The sequence below is a fragment of the Pseudopipra pipra genome, chromosome 7 (genome assembly GCF_036250125.1).
Source record: "Pseudopipra pipra isolate bDixPip1 chromosome 7, bDixPip1.hap1, whole genome shotgun sequence".
NCBI classification, from domain to species: Eukaryota; Metazoa; Chordata; class Aves; order Passeriformes; family Pipridae; genus Pseudopipra; species Pseudopipra pipra.
The window spans coordinates 23055650-23068524 of NC_087555.1; the positions used below are offsets into that span (position 1 = coordinate 23055650).

A 12875-nucleotide genomic window follows, 5' to 3' on the forward strand; every position below is an offset into this window, starting at 1 on the left:
TACACTGGTTAGGTTAAGGAATATTGCGAGTAATAGGCATAGGAGTTTGATAACCTCCCCATCACATTAAAGCTGCCTTTTTGCTAAATCTGGACAACTCTCTTATATTACTTCAGCCTTATGGGATAGAATATTAGAAAAAAAAATTATTCATAGTGCATTTTTTCCCCACAAATTAATATGTTAAATGTGGTTTTGCTATTCATTGTGGCATATTTGTCCTCTGACACGTGGATGAAGGCAGGCTGTGGGGTAGAAAAAGATGAGACTTGAAATGAGTTTTTACCCCAGCATGCCACTGACTCTCTCGTTTTCCAGAACTGCCATGGTCATATTATCAAGGAGCAGAATATCTTTTCCATGTCAGTCCTGCGGACTGGGAAACCTACATGTTTGTCTGTGAATGGCTTCACAGTGGAATGGCAACAATAAATTCTCCTGCTGAACAAGCCTTTATTCAAAATAAAATAAGGAAGGTAAGAAAAACTACTCCTTTTAAAAAATAAACCCTCAGGCAGTAACCGGATATTTTCTGCTGCATCTTTTGGAATATCTGTCTGCCTGTTACTCCAGGTAGAATTCAAAAGACATTTGACTTTAAAAACAATGCTCTTGCCGTCTTCATTTCCCACATCCATCCCTGAAACCCTGTTTAGCTAAAGAAGAAAGTAACATTTCAGATCTGCAGAACATCTGTGCTAATGAGCAGGTTGGTAAATCTTCCTGAAAAGACCCAAGAGGAGCAAAAACTAGCTTCCTATCCCAAAGTTGGGAAAGTAATTGGGGGTAAAGAGAAAGGTGTGTTTTACATGTGGTGTATATCCTTCTCTGTTTCTTCTTCTTCCTCCATTCCTCCATGACCAAGGGGATCCATTGTGGTTCCTCACATGTTCACATAGTGGTTCTGCATCCCCTGGGATGTCTACTGATGCAGCACAGTTCCACAGTTCTGTTCAATTCCTATTCTGTAATTTGGCAGCTGATCATCAGGTAGTAATACCGAGGGACGTTTTAGTGGGTGTATTAGCATGATGTGGGCAGCAAATGCAGATGTTTGAAATGGTCTCCATAGTTTAAATCTTCAGTATGATTTGAAAGGTTACCCTTGGGGAGAGCTGGCCAAGAGTGAAGGATTGTCAGTTTCTCTGCACCTTAATTATACCTAGAACTCTAAACAATAGAGATGAGTGCTTATGACCACGGAAAATAGATTACCTTCTCCTCTGTGTATGCCAGCTTGGGCAATGTTCCAGATTTGGGCAGTGTCCACAGATTTGTATGATGTCTACTGAATTAAACCCCTTTGTGACTGTGGATATTTATATGGGATAAAAAAAGACACCTGCCTTCAAATTCCCTCTCTCGTTTACAGCAGAATTTCTCTAGAACCTTTCTGATGTAACAAACAGGTTTGAACTGAGAAATAACTGCAGAAGCAGATGAATTCCCAGGAAACTGAGTCTGTTTACTTTTAGGTGTTCTTGGTAAAACCAAAATAATGGAAATTTTAAAAATTAATACAAATCGTCTGTCTACCTTACTGAGGACAAAATTCTACAGCTGTAATGTAAAGGGATATTGCAGTGCAATCTTTAAAAGAACAACTAGTTCTGGGTAGAAAAGCTCTTGGCCCATACTTAGTTTTGCTCACGCTGTGCACAGCCTTCTCTGCAGTTAGCTTATAATAGAAAGTGTAAGTAGAATTGTGTTGTATTAAGATGGGATCTTTAAGTTTCCAAGGAATTATGCATAATTTTTACCTGCTATTTAAGTAATTTTGTATTAAAACATAATGAAATGGATTTAAACCAATAGTTCATGACAGAAAAAGCTTATAATGAAAGAACAACATAACTGGCTAAACTGTCTTGTTCCACGTATACCAGAGATTGTGATGCAATATAATTACTGCCTTACCTAACACGGAACGTTTATGAACGAAAAATCATATAACTTAAAAAAAAATGTGTTTTTCCAACTTAAAATGGATAATCACAATGCTTCTTTAAAGTCATGTTTACTTACAAGAGATCTTTTAAAAGTGGATTTATCATTAAAATTAGTGGGTATTTCAGCAGTTTGTGAGCATTCTGCAATGAAGAAGCAGTTTGGTGACTGAGTGGGATATTCGAGACAGCTTCGGTTTAGTCTCTTGGCACTGGAAATCAACTTAACTTCCTTGAAGTTTTGTCCCAGAATACAACATACACAGCTATTTTAAAGCCTGCTGGCTTTGGCTAAGCTTTCCCAGTATATCTAGGTTTGTCCCAGAGTGACTGTAACTAGTTTCCTCTGGAAGCAGGATTAAGTATGGCGATCACTAAAATGATACTCAGCAGTCCAAATAGACTTTGCATGTGTCATTAGAAAACCTGGTCAAAATTTCTTAGCATGGAATTTGAAGTCACAATTTTCACTATTTCTTTAAAAACTGTAATACGTAGGGTGAGTGCTGTGATTAGAAAACTAAACTCAGGGGCAAGTCAATACCAATCAGAGAGCATTCCAGAGTCTTTTCTTTGTCAGAAATGTCTGTTTTCTTCATTTGATATTGCTAAATAAGGTGTAAGCCAGAGAAATCTTAATTATAACTCCAAGGACAGTATGGATGCACAACACAGGCTGTACTTCAGTTCTTTCTGACAAAAAATAAATGTCTCCCAGAGCCAGGATGGCTTCTCCAGTGTCCTGCAGATTCAGAACTTTTTTTTTTTTCTTTTTTGAAAAACATCTAAACTGTGTCTGACTGGCTAACCCTGAAAGTGAAACCCATTCATGGTTTAAGGTAGAATCAAGTCAACACAACAATAACACGTGGCTGTTGAAACTGTGTTATTTCTGTGCCTTGTCCATAATGCTTTGCCTTTTAGGAGAAAAGGTCTAGACCTTTTCAAGAGAACAACAATCAATCTGGAAAGCATCTCTAGGAATCTCTTGCATAAGCTATATGAAGTTAGTAAATGTTCATAGAAAGCACTTTGGAAACATAAAGGATCAGCAGTATATTAATGCTAAAAGGAAATATTTGCTATTGTCTAATTTTAGGAGTTGAGGAAAAACAAATTCTGGTCTTAAGACTATAGTGTCTTTTCAAACCAGATAGGCTGTAGATTCCTAAATTTGTAAATTCCTAAGTTACAGAAATCCTGTGGAAACGTGGGAGCTAAATCATGTTCTGCTTACGTGAATACGGTTACTGAAGTGACATGAAGTAACATGGGCAGGATTTAGCATCTGTTTTTCCCATTAGAACCTAATGGAGATGCTATTTGTCTGAATACAGAGTCTGACTTTAGGAGTTTTTTAATGCATTGATAAGACAGCAACAACAGCTAAACATATGACAAAACATTTTTTTATAGCTATCGAATAGTGACGTTCACTGGTGGATTGGATTGCACGCAGAAAACCTCAGTGATGAATTTCGGTAAGAATATATATGCCTCAGCTGCTGTGAGTTGTGCTTGGCATGCCGTTCAGTATGACGGGCCAAAGCAGTTTGGTGACTGAGTGGGATATTCGAGACAGCTTCAGTTCTCGTGTAAATATAATTCAGAATATATTGTTCTTAATTTATCTCCATCTTACAGTATTCCTTCTGACAGGGTTGTAAAAGATAAAAGCCAAAGACATTAATATCGACCATAGTCCTGGCAGTTGTCTGCTTTTTTAATGCTTAGTTAGTAAAGGGGCATCTTCTCACTTGTATCTCCTTGTGAACCCTTTAATGGAGGGTGTATTTTTAGGTAAGGATAGGAAAAAGTGAAACTACACTCTTAATATTTCTGTGCAGCTGGAGAGATGAATCACCAGTAACATACCAGAACTGGAATGAAGGGAGAGAAAGAGATCTGCAGAAACCAGGGAAAAGATGTGGCTTCATTTCATCACAAACAGGTTTCTTTTATATTTCCTTTTGCTGCAGGCATTGTGACTTGATTCTGTTGTTGGCCAAAGGGTTTATATTTTTTTTTTCATTGCTCTCAAGAAAGGCAATCCATACTGAAGTCCTGTTACATGGTTATAATTTGCATAACTGCTTCTGTGATTAAGGAAAGAATAGTGAAATATCATTAATATGCTCAGAGACTAGGTTGTAGTTTTTAAAAGTATATTCATAGTTACAGCTCTCTAATATCAAAATACAAAGATTCCAGTGATACTGATAGTTTAGTTTTAATCAGTCTGTTATGTGGTGCAGCAACAATGTTAATGCATTGCTGGTGTTCATAGATAGTTTTCACATAACCAAATGAGCCAGATGGACTGAGCAACCATTTTTCCTACATCTATAAACTGGTTTTTGATCAGCACACAACTTTAAATACTCAGGTTTCTGTCTTATTTTTAATCCTATAGCCAATCTGCTGAGGGATTTTTGGGTGCTAGCCTTTACATCATAACATAGCTCTATATTTTACTAGAGTAATAAAAACGTTTACAATGCTGCTGGTTCCAGTGGTTTCTGTCATCTCAGTCTCTGTTTTCTGAAGATAAGCAAGTCATGTGGTAAAGTAAACATGTCGGGTTCCATGGAAAGCAAAAATACCCAGCTTTGTACTTCTGAGAAGAGCTGAAAAAAAATTAATCCAACTGCACTCTTGTAATCTCAGCCTCAAAAGTCAAAAATGGAAAAATGTAAAAACTTTTCTCCCCACATAATCCTGGGGTTTTGAATGCTTGAGTTTGCCATTCCTATAGTTAGTATCAGATAAAAGGAACAGATGCCTACCCTCCCCCCTGAGCTGGCCAGCAGATGGGGGCTGGACAACAATTTGTTGAGTGTCCTGAGAAGTGTGTTTTTCTCCTAAGGTCAGTGTTTTATGTCATTACCTGGATCTTGCCAAAAATTTTCAATGTAAGGAAGTCAAGGTATTTTATCTGGAAGTCATCATTCTCATATTTCTTTTTTTCCCGATTAATTTTTTAAATAAATGATGATATAAGCATATGTTATGTGACTCAGTGTAGAGGAGTTGGTTTTACTTGATAAAATTAAACTGGGAATAGAAGTATGAGTGCTATAAACCATTAAATCAATTGTAATGCAGTGTCCAAATATATTTGATGTAGCATCTCCTTTTATTCAAACACTAAAGGATAGTGATCTTAACAATATCTAAGCTAGCTAAGAACAAAACCCTTTCCAAGTCTCAAACCAATATTAAACTATGATTTTCCTTTTTACACAGGACTCTGGGGCGATGAAAACTGTACTGTCTCTCTTCCCTGTATTTGTAAACGTAAAATTGCAAGGAAAATAGAGAAAGTGATTCCAAAAGACCAGAAACAACAAGGAGTATGTCCCAAAGGCTGGTTGCACTTTGGATTCAAAGTAAAACATTTTTTTCTGTTTCATTGCTCAAAATGCTTTCCATATTTAGGACAGAAATTCTTAAGGGTTATTCAATATTTGAAGATTTTCTTCCTTTTTGACAGCAGGACCATTAGGTTTATAACTACTGACACAGTAACACACTGATTTATTGCTAAGCTGCTTTGCACACTTTAAGAAGCTGTCCTAATAAAGTGTCAAAAATTTTACTTTAGTTCCAGTGATTAAATACTCATATATGCAAAAGCTATCCAAATGTATTTATCCATTTGCCATAAAAAGCCTGCTCCATCCTTTCTTTTCCACATATGACAATTCCAAGAGTATTTCATAATCTCAAAAGACATCTCTAACCTCTTAATGTATTAAATGGATTCCTAATTGCTGCTGTCCTCTGAAAGATGCTGTTTCAAATGGGGTTCAAAGACAATTATAAAGCCAAAGTCTATTTGCAGTTGAGGGTCAAAAGGTAATTATTTCATCAGGCTTCTCTTAAATGCATTCATTCCTTAATAGCAACATGCACTGAGGTGACTGGATTTATCCCAGTGCTGACTGCAGTGGCTACAAGGATAACTTTAACCCAGATTGTGTTTGCCTTTAAACAACTGATTTGAATACAGTCCTGACGGCAGATGAAAACTAATACTGAGCATGTTGGAGATGTCCATGGCAGGACAGAAACTGGTGGAATGCTTAACATTCGGGAACAGCATGTGAAATGTTTTAGTGATCACTCTTAGTGATTGATAAATCACTGGAGGAAAAAAAAAGCCACAAGGTCTTTTGTTTGGTTGGTTTTGGTTTTTTTGAAACAGTGCTTTCTGATACAAATTCCGAAGGATCCAGACCATCTGAGAAACTGGTACTCTGCACAAGAATTCTGCAGTAACTATGATGGGTCACTTGCTTTCTTGGAAAATGAACTGGAACAAGGTAGACTGCTGCAAATGTTGTTAAATAAATAAAATTTCATCTTCATTTGGATGCTGTAGGAAAGTTTAATCTTGGATACAGATTTAGGAAAGATCATTCAGATCTTACTCATGGTTCCACTGTTTTAAACAAATTAGTGTTTCTCAGTTTCCCAAAATGTAAAGATTCACTGAGGTATATGACAGGTACATTTTAAGGAATAATTGCAGTTTCTTTTGTACTTACTACCGTGCATTAGAAATATGCAAAAAAATGGAATACTCATTTAAAAATTTGCTATTTAAAATTTCTACCTTATGAATGCAATATCTCATTTTTATCCTTTACTAGTACTTACAGTCTGATCTATAGTATAGCACATAAGCATAGTGCTAGGCAGGCTGGAGCTGTCAGAGAAATAAATGCCAGCACATTTGGAAATACTTATAATCCCTATTCATAAAAATCTGTGGTTGAATTTCATACATTTGTAAAACCACTTATTTGGAGGTGGGAGGAATCTCACTGTCTGTCTTTAGTTGAGAAATCTTATTTTCAGCTAAAACTGAGAAAGGCTTCTTCAATTGGACAGTATTATTAGCTAATGGACTAGATCCTAACCCAATTGAAATGAAGCAATTTAACTGAATTTATAGTTAGATGATACTGAAATGCCACTCACGTTCCTATTTTCTAGTAACTATGTTATATCATTGATTGGAAAATAAATTTTTCAATGCTTTAGTATGTTGCAAGAGACTTCATCTATCCCTAAATGCTTACCAGTTTATTTTATTTCTTTTTCATTTTCTAGCTTTCATAACAATGAATCTATATGGATGGAAAACTAGTGTTTGGATAGGTTTCCAGAGTGATGATTATGAAAAATGGGTGAATGAAAATCCTACAATATATTCTAACTGGTCTCCAGTTGAACTAGTGGATGTGAGTATTTTCAGGGGGTTTATGACAGTGGGAAGTTGTTTTATCCATAAAAATCGTGACTGCCATAAGACAAGGCCAAAGTTGTTACAAAAATTTAAGCAATTTTTGCAACTTAAAAGAACTGTAGATACAGATTTACAGCCATAACTAGAAGTAGCAAAAAAAGGTACTATCGAGACATACATTTACATTATTTGTGGCTCTAGTTACATTCTCTTGCAGTTGGTTTTAAGCAGAGAAGTTTGAACTATATGGTTAGTATCATATGTTTGGTCTGAGAAAAGTTTAGGAACAAGATTATGAAATTCATATTTTCATACGTTGTTTTACAACATGGTAGTCCACATTGGGGTTAGCATTTTAGTTAGTCCATTGTGAAAGCTTGTTATTTTATTGTGAGGTTATTGTTTCAAATTGTATTTATAGCACTGTTTGTTGTTCTACCTAAATATTCGTAATAGAGATTTTCAGATAATTATTTCCTAAATTTAATGTAATAATTTTGCGTTTTTTACACAGTATATTTTTAAATTGATATAAGTTTCTGTGTTGATTACAGAGACAGCATTTTAACATTCAAGAACAACTTCCACTGTGTACATTGGTATCAAATAACCCTAATTTTTATTTTACGGGAAAATGGTACTTAGAAAACTGTCAGAAAAATTATGGGTTTATCTGCCAAAAGACTCAGGGTAAGTTTTTGTCTTGCTTTACTTCTGTTTTCTTTTCTTACTTTATTTTCCTCTAGAAGCAGCTTGTTATAGGTGTCTCTAAAGCCAGGAACATAAAAGATTTCTAAGATCATTTGATATTTAGACAGAATAGCTCTACACTATTTAACAAATCAGTACCTGTGATGTGGAACTAATTGCTAAAAAATGTTCTGTTATGAAGTTTTTTCCTAACTTTGAGCATTCTGTTGTGTGTCTTAGAATCAGGAATAGAGATGAAATTTCATATCTTCTCTCATGGCAGCAGAGTAACCGCATGAAATTACAAAAGGCTAAAACTAAGGGTAATTTTGATGAAAATATGATTTTGGGTGGGCTGTTGTAACTTGCAATATTAGATCAGAATAGACTCTAGAAATTTTATTTTTCCAAACAATGCCGACTGACTGGCTGATTGAATAGGTTTTGGCTTCTCTTTTCACACTTCTCTAATTCTGGTTCTATGAAGTCCACTTGCCAGAAGCACGAGGCTTTTGCGAGGAACACGGAATGTTTGGTTTCCTCAAGCCACGTTCCAGTTCTGCCTCTCGGCTGAGAGCCATGGGCAGCTTGTGCAGCTCTGGAGCCCAATCCCAGGGGCTGCTGCACCTCTGCCAGCAGGATGCTGCCAGAGCATGTTACCAAAATAGATCAGCAGCAAATTATTAACCCTGAAGCGAAGGGAGGGCTGTAATCTGAGCCTGTGAGGAGTCTCCTTGGTTGCTGCATTTACCGCGGGGGTAGTTTTCTGTGGCTCAACTCTGTATTATATATCACTTCTTGGTTAAGCTCCGGGTCTAAAGGGACAACACATAGGAGGGGAGGTAGGGCCAGTTGAGAAGTAGAACGAACAAATGTAAGCTCTGGGCAGTGCTCACATGTGACTCAAGCAAACCATAACTGTATTTTACATCATTTATTGTGAACTGCAGTTGCAGGGAGTGCCGGAGTAATTCTGTACATAGTGTAGGAAAAAAAAAGTGTTTTCCTGCTTTTGTTTCAGTGTTTCAGTTACCTCCCAAATGCTGCTGCTTCAGGCAGTTGGTGAAGGTGTGAAGAGGCAGGAAGGAGAACAGTTGCCGTATGGTGGCAAGTGCTCTGGGAGGGATTTGGGCTGCATTAGGTGCTCAGGATCTTACATGTGTTTCCCAGCTGGGTGAAAGTGAGAGTGGCCCATGGGCCCTGGATGAAATGCAGCTCAGGGCTGCCCCACACACAGCAGAGTGCTCCTGGGTTTGAAGGGACCATCCTGCCTCTCCAGAGGGACACCCATGGCACTCTTCCAAATTATCAGGCAGTCCATCTTGCTAATTCAGCAGAAAACCTTCCTATCTTTTTTTTTTTTTACCTGCTTTATTTATTTATTTTTCCCTAATTCATGTCATGTCAGCTGAGTCAGGCTGAGTTAGCTTTATGCAGGCAAACACCAGACCAAGGAATACACAGCAGGAAGAGCAGAGAAGCAAGTAAGGGAGTAGTGAGACAGCCTCTTGTTGGCAGTAGTGAACTGCTAAATTTGCTCAAGTGTCCAAACAAATGTGTCAATTCCTGGAAAGATGAGCTGGTGCTTTGCTTCTGCCATCCTGTCTGCATTCTGTTTCCCCCTGTTTGAATTATTTTCTGAAGGAGACTAAAATGAAATAAAGCAACAGGGGGCCTGAAAGGGGCTCTGATCTCTTAATGATGCTTGAGTTAGGATTGTGTCAGCAATTTACAGCATTTTCTGCCTTTTTTAAACAAGTGACACACACTGAAAGCTGGAACAAAAGAGGGTGCTTCAGTTAGCTCAAGAGCAGAACTTTTACTTGCTTAGAAGTTTCTAATTTGACATGATTTGTGAATGACAAGTAGTAAATTCATTTACTATTTTAAGGTGCTTGTTAACACTCCTCCTCCTCTCTTAGTCATAAAGGGAACAAAGTCTAAAAACACTCTACCTTGTAGAAAAGCAACCACTTGATTTTGTAATCGCAGAGAAGCTTTACAGACAGAAATAATTAATCCAAACTGACAAACAGGATTAAAACCATAGCATTGCTTTATTTTAGTAGTCTTGTTTAAAGTATAACTGGGGGCATTCATGCACATTAGCAAAGGCATTTGCCTTCTGTAGAAGCATGAGCACAGCAGCATTGCAGACTGGGCTGGAGTGGAGATGGTCTCTCTCTTGATTTTTTTCATCATGGGAGACTGTCTTAATTTCTTAAATCTAAAAAGCCTGTTTCTTCCTTTCATTGTTTTGGACATTGCTGTGTTAGTTTATCATCAGAAAGAGATGAGTCTCCATGCATAGAGGATTTCTCTTTAAGTGCCCCTACATTGGCTCATGGTTAGTGAAGATGAGCTCAAGAAGCTCCCAAGCCCACACTCGTACCATGAGCCAAAGTTTGTTATCCTAAAGGCTGTGCCAGTACAATCATCTTTGAGGCCAAGCTTTATGCTGTAAACTGATCTTGGAAATTATTAATAATAACACGTCAAAAAAGAAGTAATCTAATTTACATGCAAGGTATCTGGGGTAAGAGCACTCTGCAGCCCACTGCTACTGGACATTTGGGATATGCACAAATCCCAGGTGATTTCTTATTGACCTCCAAAGATGCAGTCAGTGGAACTGACCTCATTCAGGTTGGGGTTTTGTTGTTATGCATTAAACTCATTCATTCCCATGATGAGTTTTGTGTTATGATGGAATTTTAGGTACTGCTCTTTTTAAATTTCACTCCTTCCTAAAACCAAGGAGTTTGCAATTTTTAGATTTGTTTTTAAGGATAGTTCTGATTTTTTAGGAGCTGTTCAGCTATGATCAAGTTGTCTGTTTTAAAAATAAATAAATCCTTTTTTTCTCTTTATAACAGACACATCCAGACATGTCATCAATGCATCTGAAATGTATCCTGTGCCAGATACTTTAGAATATGGAAACAGAATGTATAAACTATTAAGTGGGAATTTTACATGGTCTTCAGCTTTAAAAGCCTGCATGGCAAACAGTGCAGAGCTGGTCAGCATTACAGACCAGTATCACCAAGCTTTCCTCACAGTCATTGTGAATCGGCTGGGATACAACCACTGGATCGGACTGTTCACTTCGGATGTACGTAGTAGACTACCTGGCTGTGAATATGATGCTGCAAAGGAGTTTTTCCAGGAAAAAGCTAGTGAGCTGTGTCATTCATTTGAAGTCACAGAAAGTTTGCATCTGGAAATGAAACCCTGGAAAGCTTGAGCCCTAAACGTTTTTTTGTTGCAACGTAATGTATAAGTCTGATGAGAGCCAGTTTGGTGCAATGACTACTGAAAAACAAAAGCCATAGAAAACTTCTAAAAATACACAAAAAAAAATTCTTGTAGTGTCAATGCTGAAATTTTGTTGTTTCATTTGTAGTAGCCAATGGCCTGAATAACCACTTGCTGAAAGCAGCAGATTAGTTGTAGTTTGTAGTCTCCCAAAAGTAAGCTGGGAGGATCATTGGATCTGCCTTTTGTAGATTCTTCTGGATCTACCCAACCTTTAGAAAATTAGAAGACATTCTGTAATACCTGCCACCAAAAGAAGATTAACTTGTATGGTGCTAAAGCATATCAGAAAGATAACCTGAAATTTGTTTTGGCAGAATGGGCTTAACTTTGAATGGTCGGATGGGACTAGGTCTTTGTTTACCTTCTGGGAAGACAACGAGTCCCAGGCCTTTGGCAGTTGTGTTTACATTGATACTTCAGGGCACTGGAAAAGCACAAATTGTGAACAACTTCTGCAAGGAGCAGTTTGCCATGTGCCACCTAGTAAGTCAGAGTTAAGATTTATATCAAATCTTTGCAGCTGCAAATGTGTACTAACAGTGGAAGTATGTAAAGGAGATTCATTGGTTTGAAGTTAAGCAAGGTTAAGTATTATTTAAAACTGAAGTATATTTCTGCATTTTCTCTCTGTATTTCCTATTTGTGAAACCATTTTTCCCCATAAAATATTGGCCATCAGGTCTGATCTGTAGGAGAATGGGAAGACAACTTTCATAACAGAAAAGAAATAGGAAAATCACTTTGTCTCTTCAGTGAACACTATATTATTTGAGAAAAATGAGGATTGCTTATAACTTAGCTCAAAGGGAAATAAATTCAGTTTGCTGCAATTAACTGTGGGATGGGAGAAGGGAAGCATTTAGAGCAAAGTGAAAAATTAGTCACATCTTCACTTATAAGCACATTAAAGATTTTGCAAATTTTTTTGGTAAAGATAAGAATATTTTCCGGTATCCTAAAATATGTTTCCTAAAATTCTCTGGCAGTTACCTGGGCTTCAGTTGAATCCATAATTCAGGTCTGGAACTCCATTTAGTCCAGGACTGCAGGGTCTTTGGCAGAATCCAGTTCTCCAAATAGTTCCTATTCAGTGGTGTTGATCACCAGAGGTTCACCTACAGCTTATTATAGTTTTTGGTTCTGTTGAGTAGAAAGCTGTTTTGGAATCCTTCAAGACAAAAATTATTCTTTAGCATGGATTTTTATAATGAAGCTGACTGATTTTTTGGGGTGTCAGGGTGTGTAATCATGTATAGCCTAAGGTTTATGTGTTTTATAGTAAAAGTAGGAGGCATATGAAACCGTAAGTAATGTAGCTGAATCTCCAGCACTGCCAAAAAGTGACACGGGGTATCACAAAGTGACCTTGCAGAGTTGCCTTGAGTCAGAGGGACTCTTTGCTGCAGCATATTGCACACTGGAGAGGCTGCCTGCTGCTTACCGATGGGAAACTCTCATCTGTGCAATGGTCTTTATCTTTGTGGCTTGCTGGAGAGAGGCTCTGTGGTCCTTGGAAATCCCCAGCCCTTTGGGAGGTGCTGGGCAGCCCAGAGTGCTCTGACTCATGAATCCCTCTGCACATCCCTACCAGTTAGATTGTTCTGATCCCACTGTTGCAATCCAGCAAGGCTTCTGATCAGAAATAAAACCAACTTTACTCCTCT

At 37.5% G+C, this 12875-nt stretch overlaps 1 protein-coding gene across 5 annotated transcripts in view; it reads left to right on the top strand.

The window, feature by feature from the left end:
- The window catches only part of LOC135417246 (secretory phospholipase A2 receptor-like), a 106359-nt gene that overhangs the window by 24523 nt on the left and 68961 nt on the right, over positions 1-12875 (top strand). For all 5 annotated transcript variants that reach the window (XM_064661089.1, XM_064661085.1, XM_064661086.1 and 2 more), the window contains 9 exons: positions 319-476; positions 3363-3427; positions 3794-3897; positions 5193-5335; positions 6154-6271; positions 7065-7195; positions 7755-7890; positions 10767-11005; positions 11526-11694. In XM_064661089.1, the coding sequence (XP_064517159.1) occupies positions 319-476; positions 3363-3427; positions 3794-3897; positions 5193-5335; positions 6154-6271; positions 7065-7195; positions 7755-7890; positions 10767-11005; positions 11526-11694 (1263 nt within the window). The remainder of the gene's footprint in view (positions 1-318; positions 477-3362; positions 3428-3793; positions 3898-5192; positions 5336-6153; positions 6272-7064; positions 7196-7754; positions 7891-10766; positions 11006-11525; positions 11695-12875) is intronic.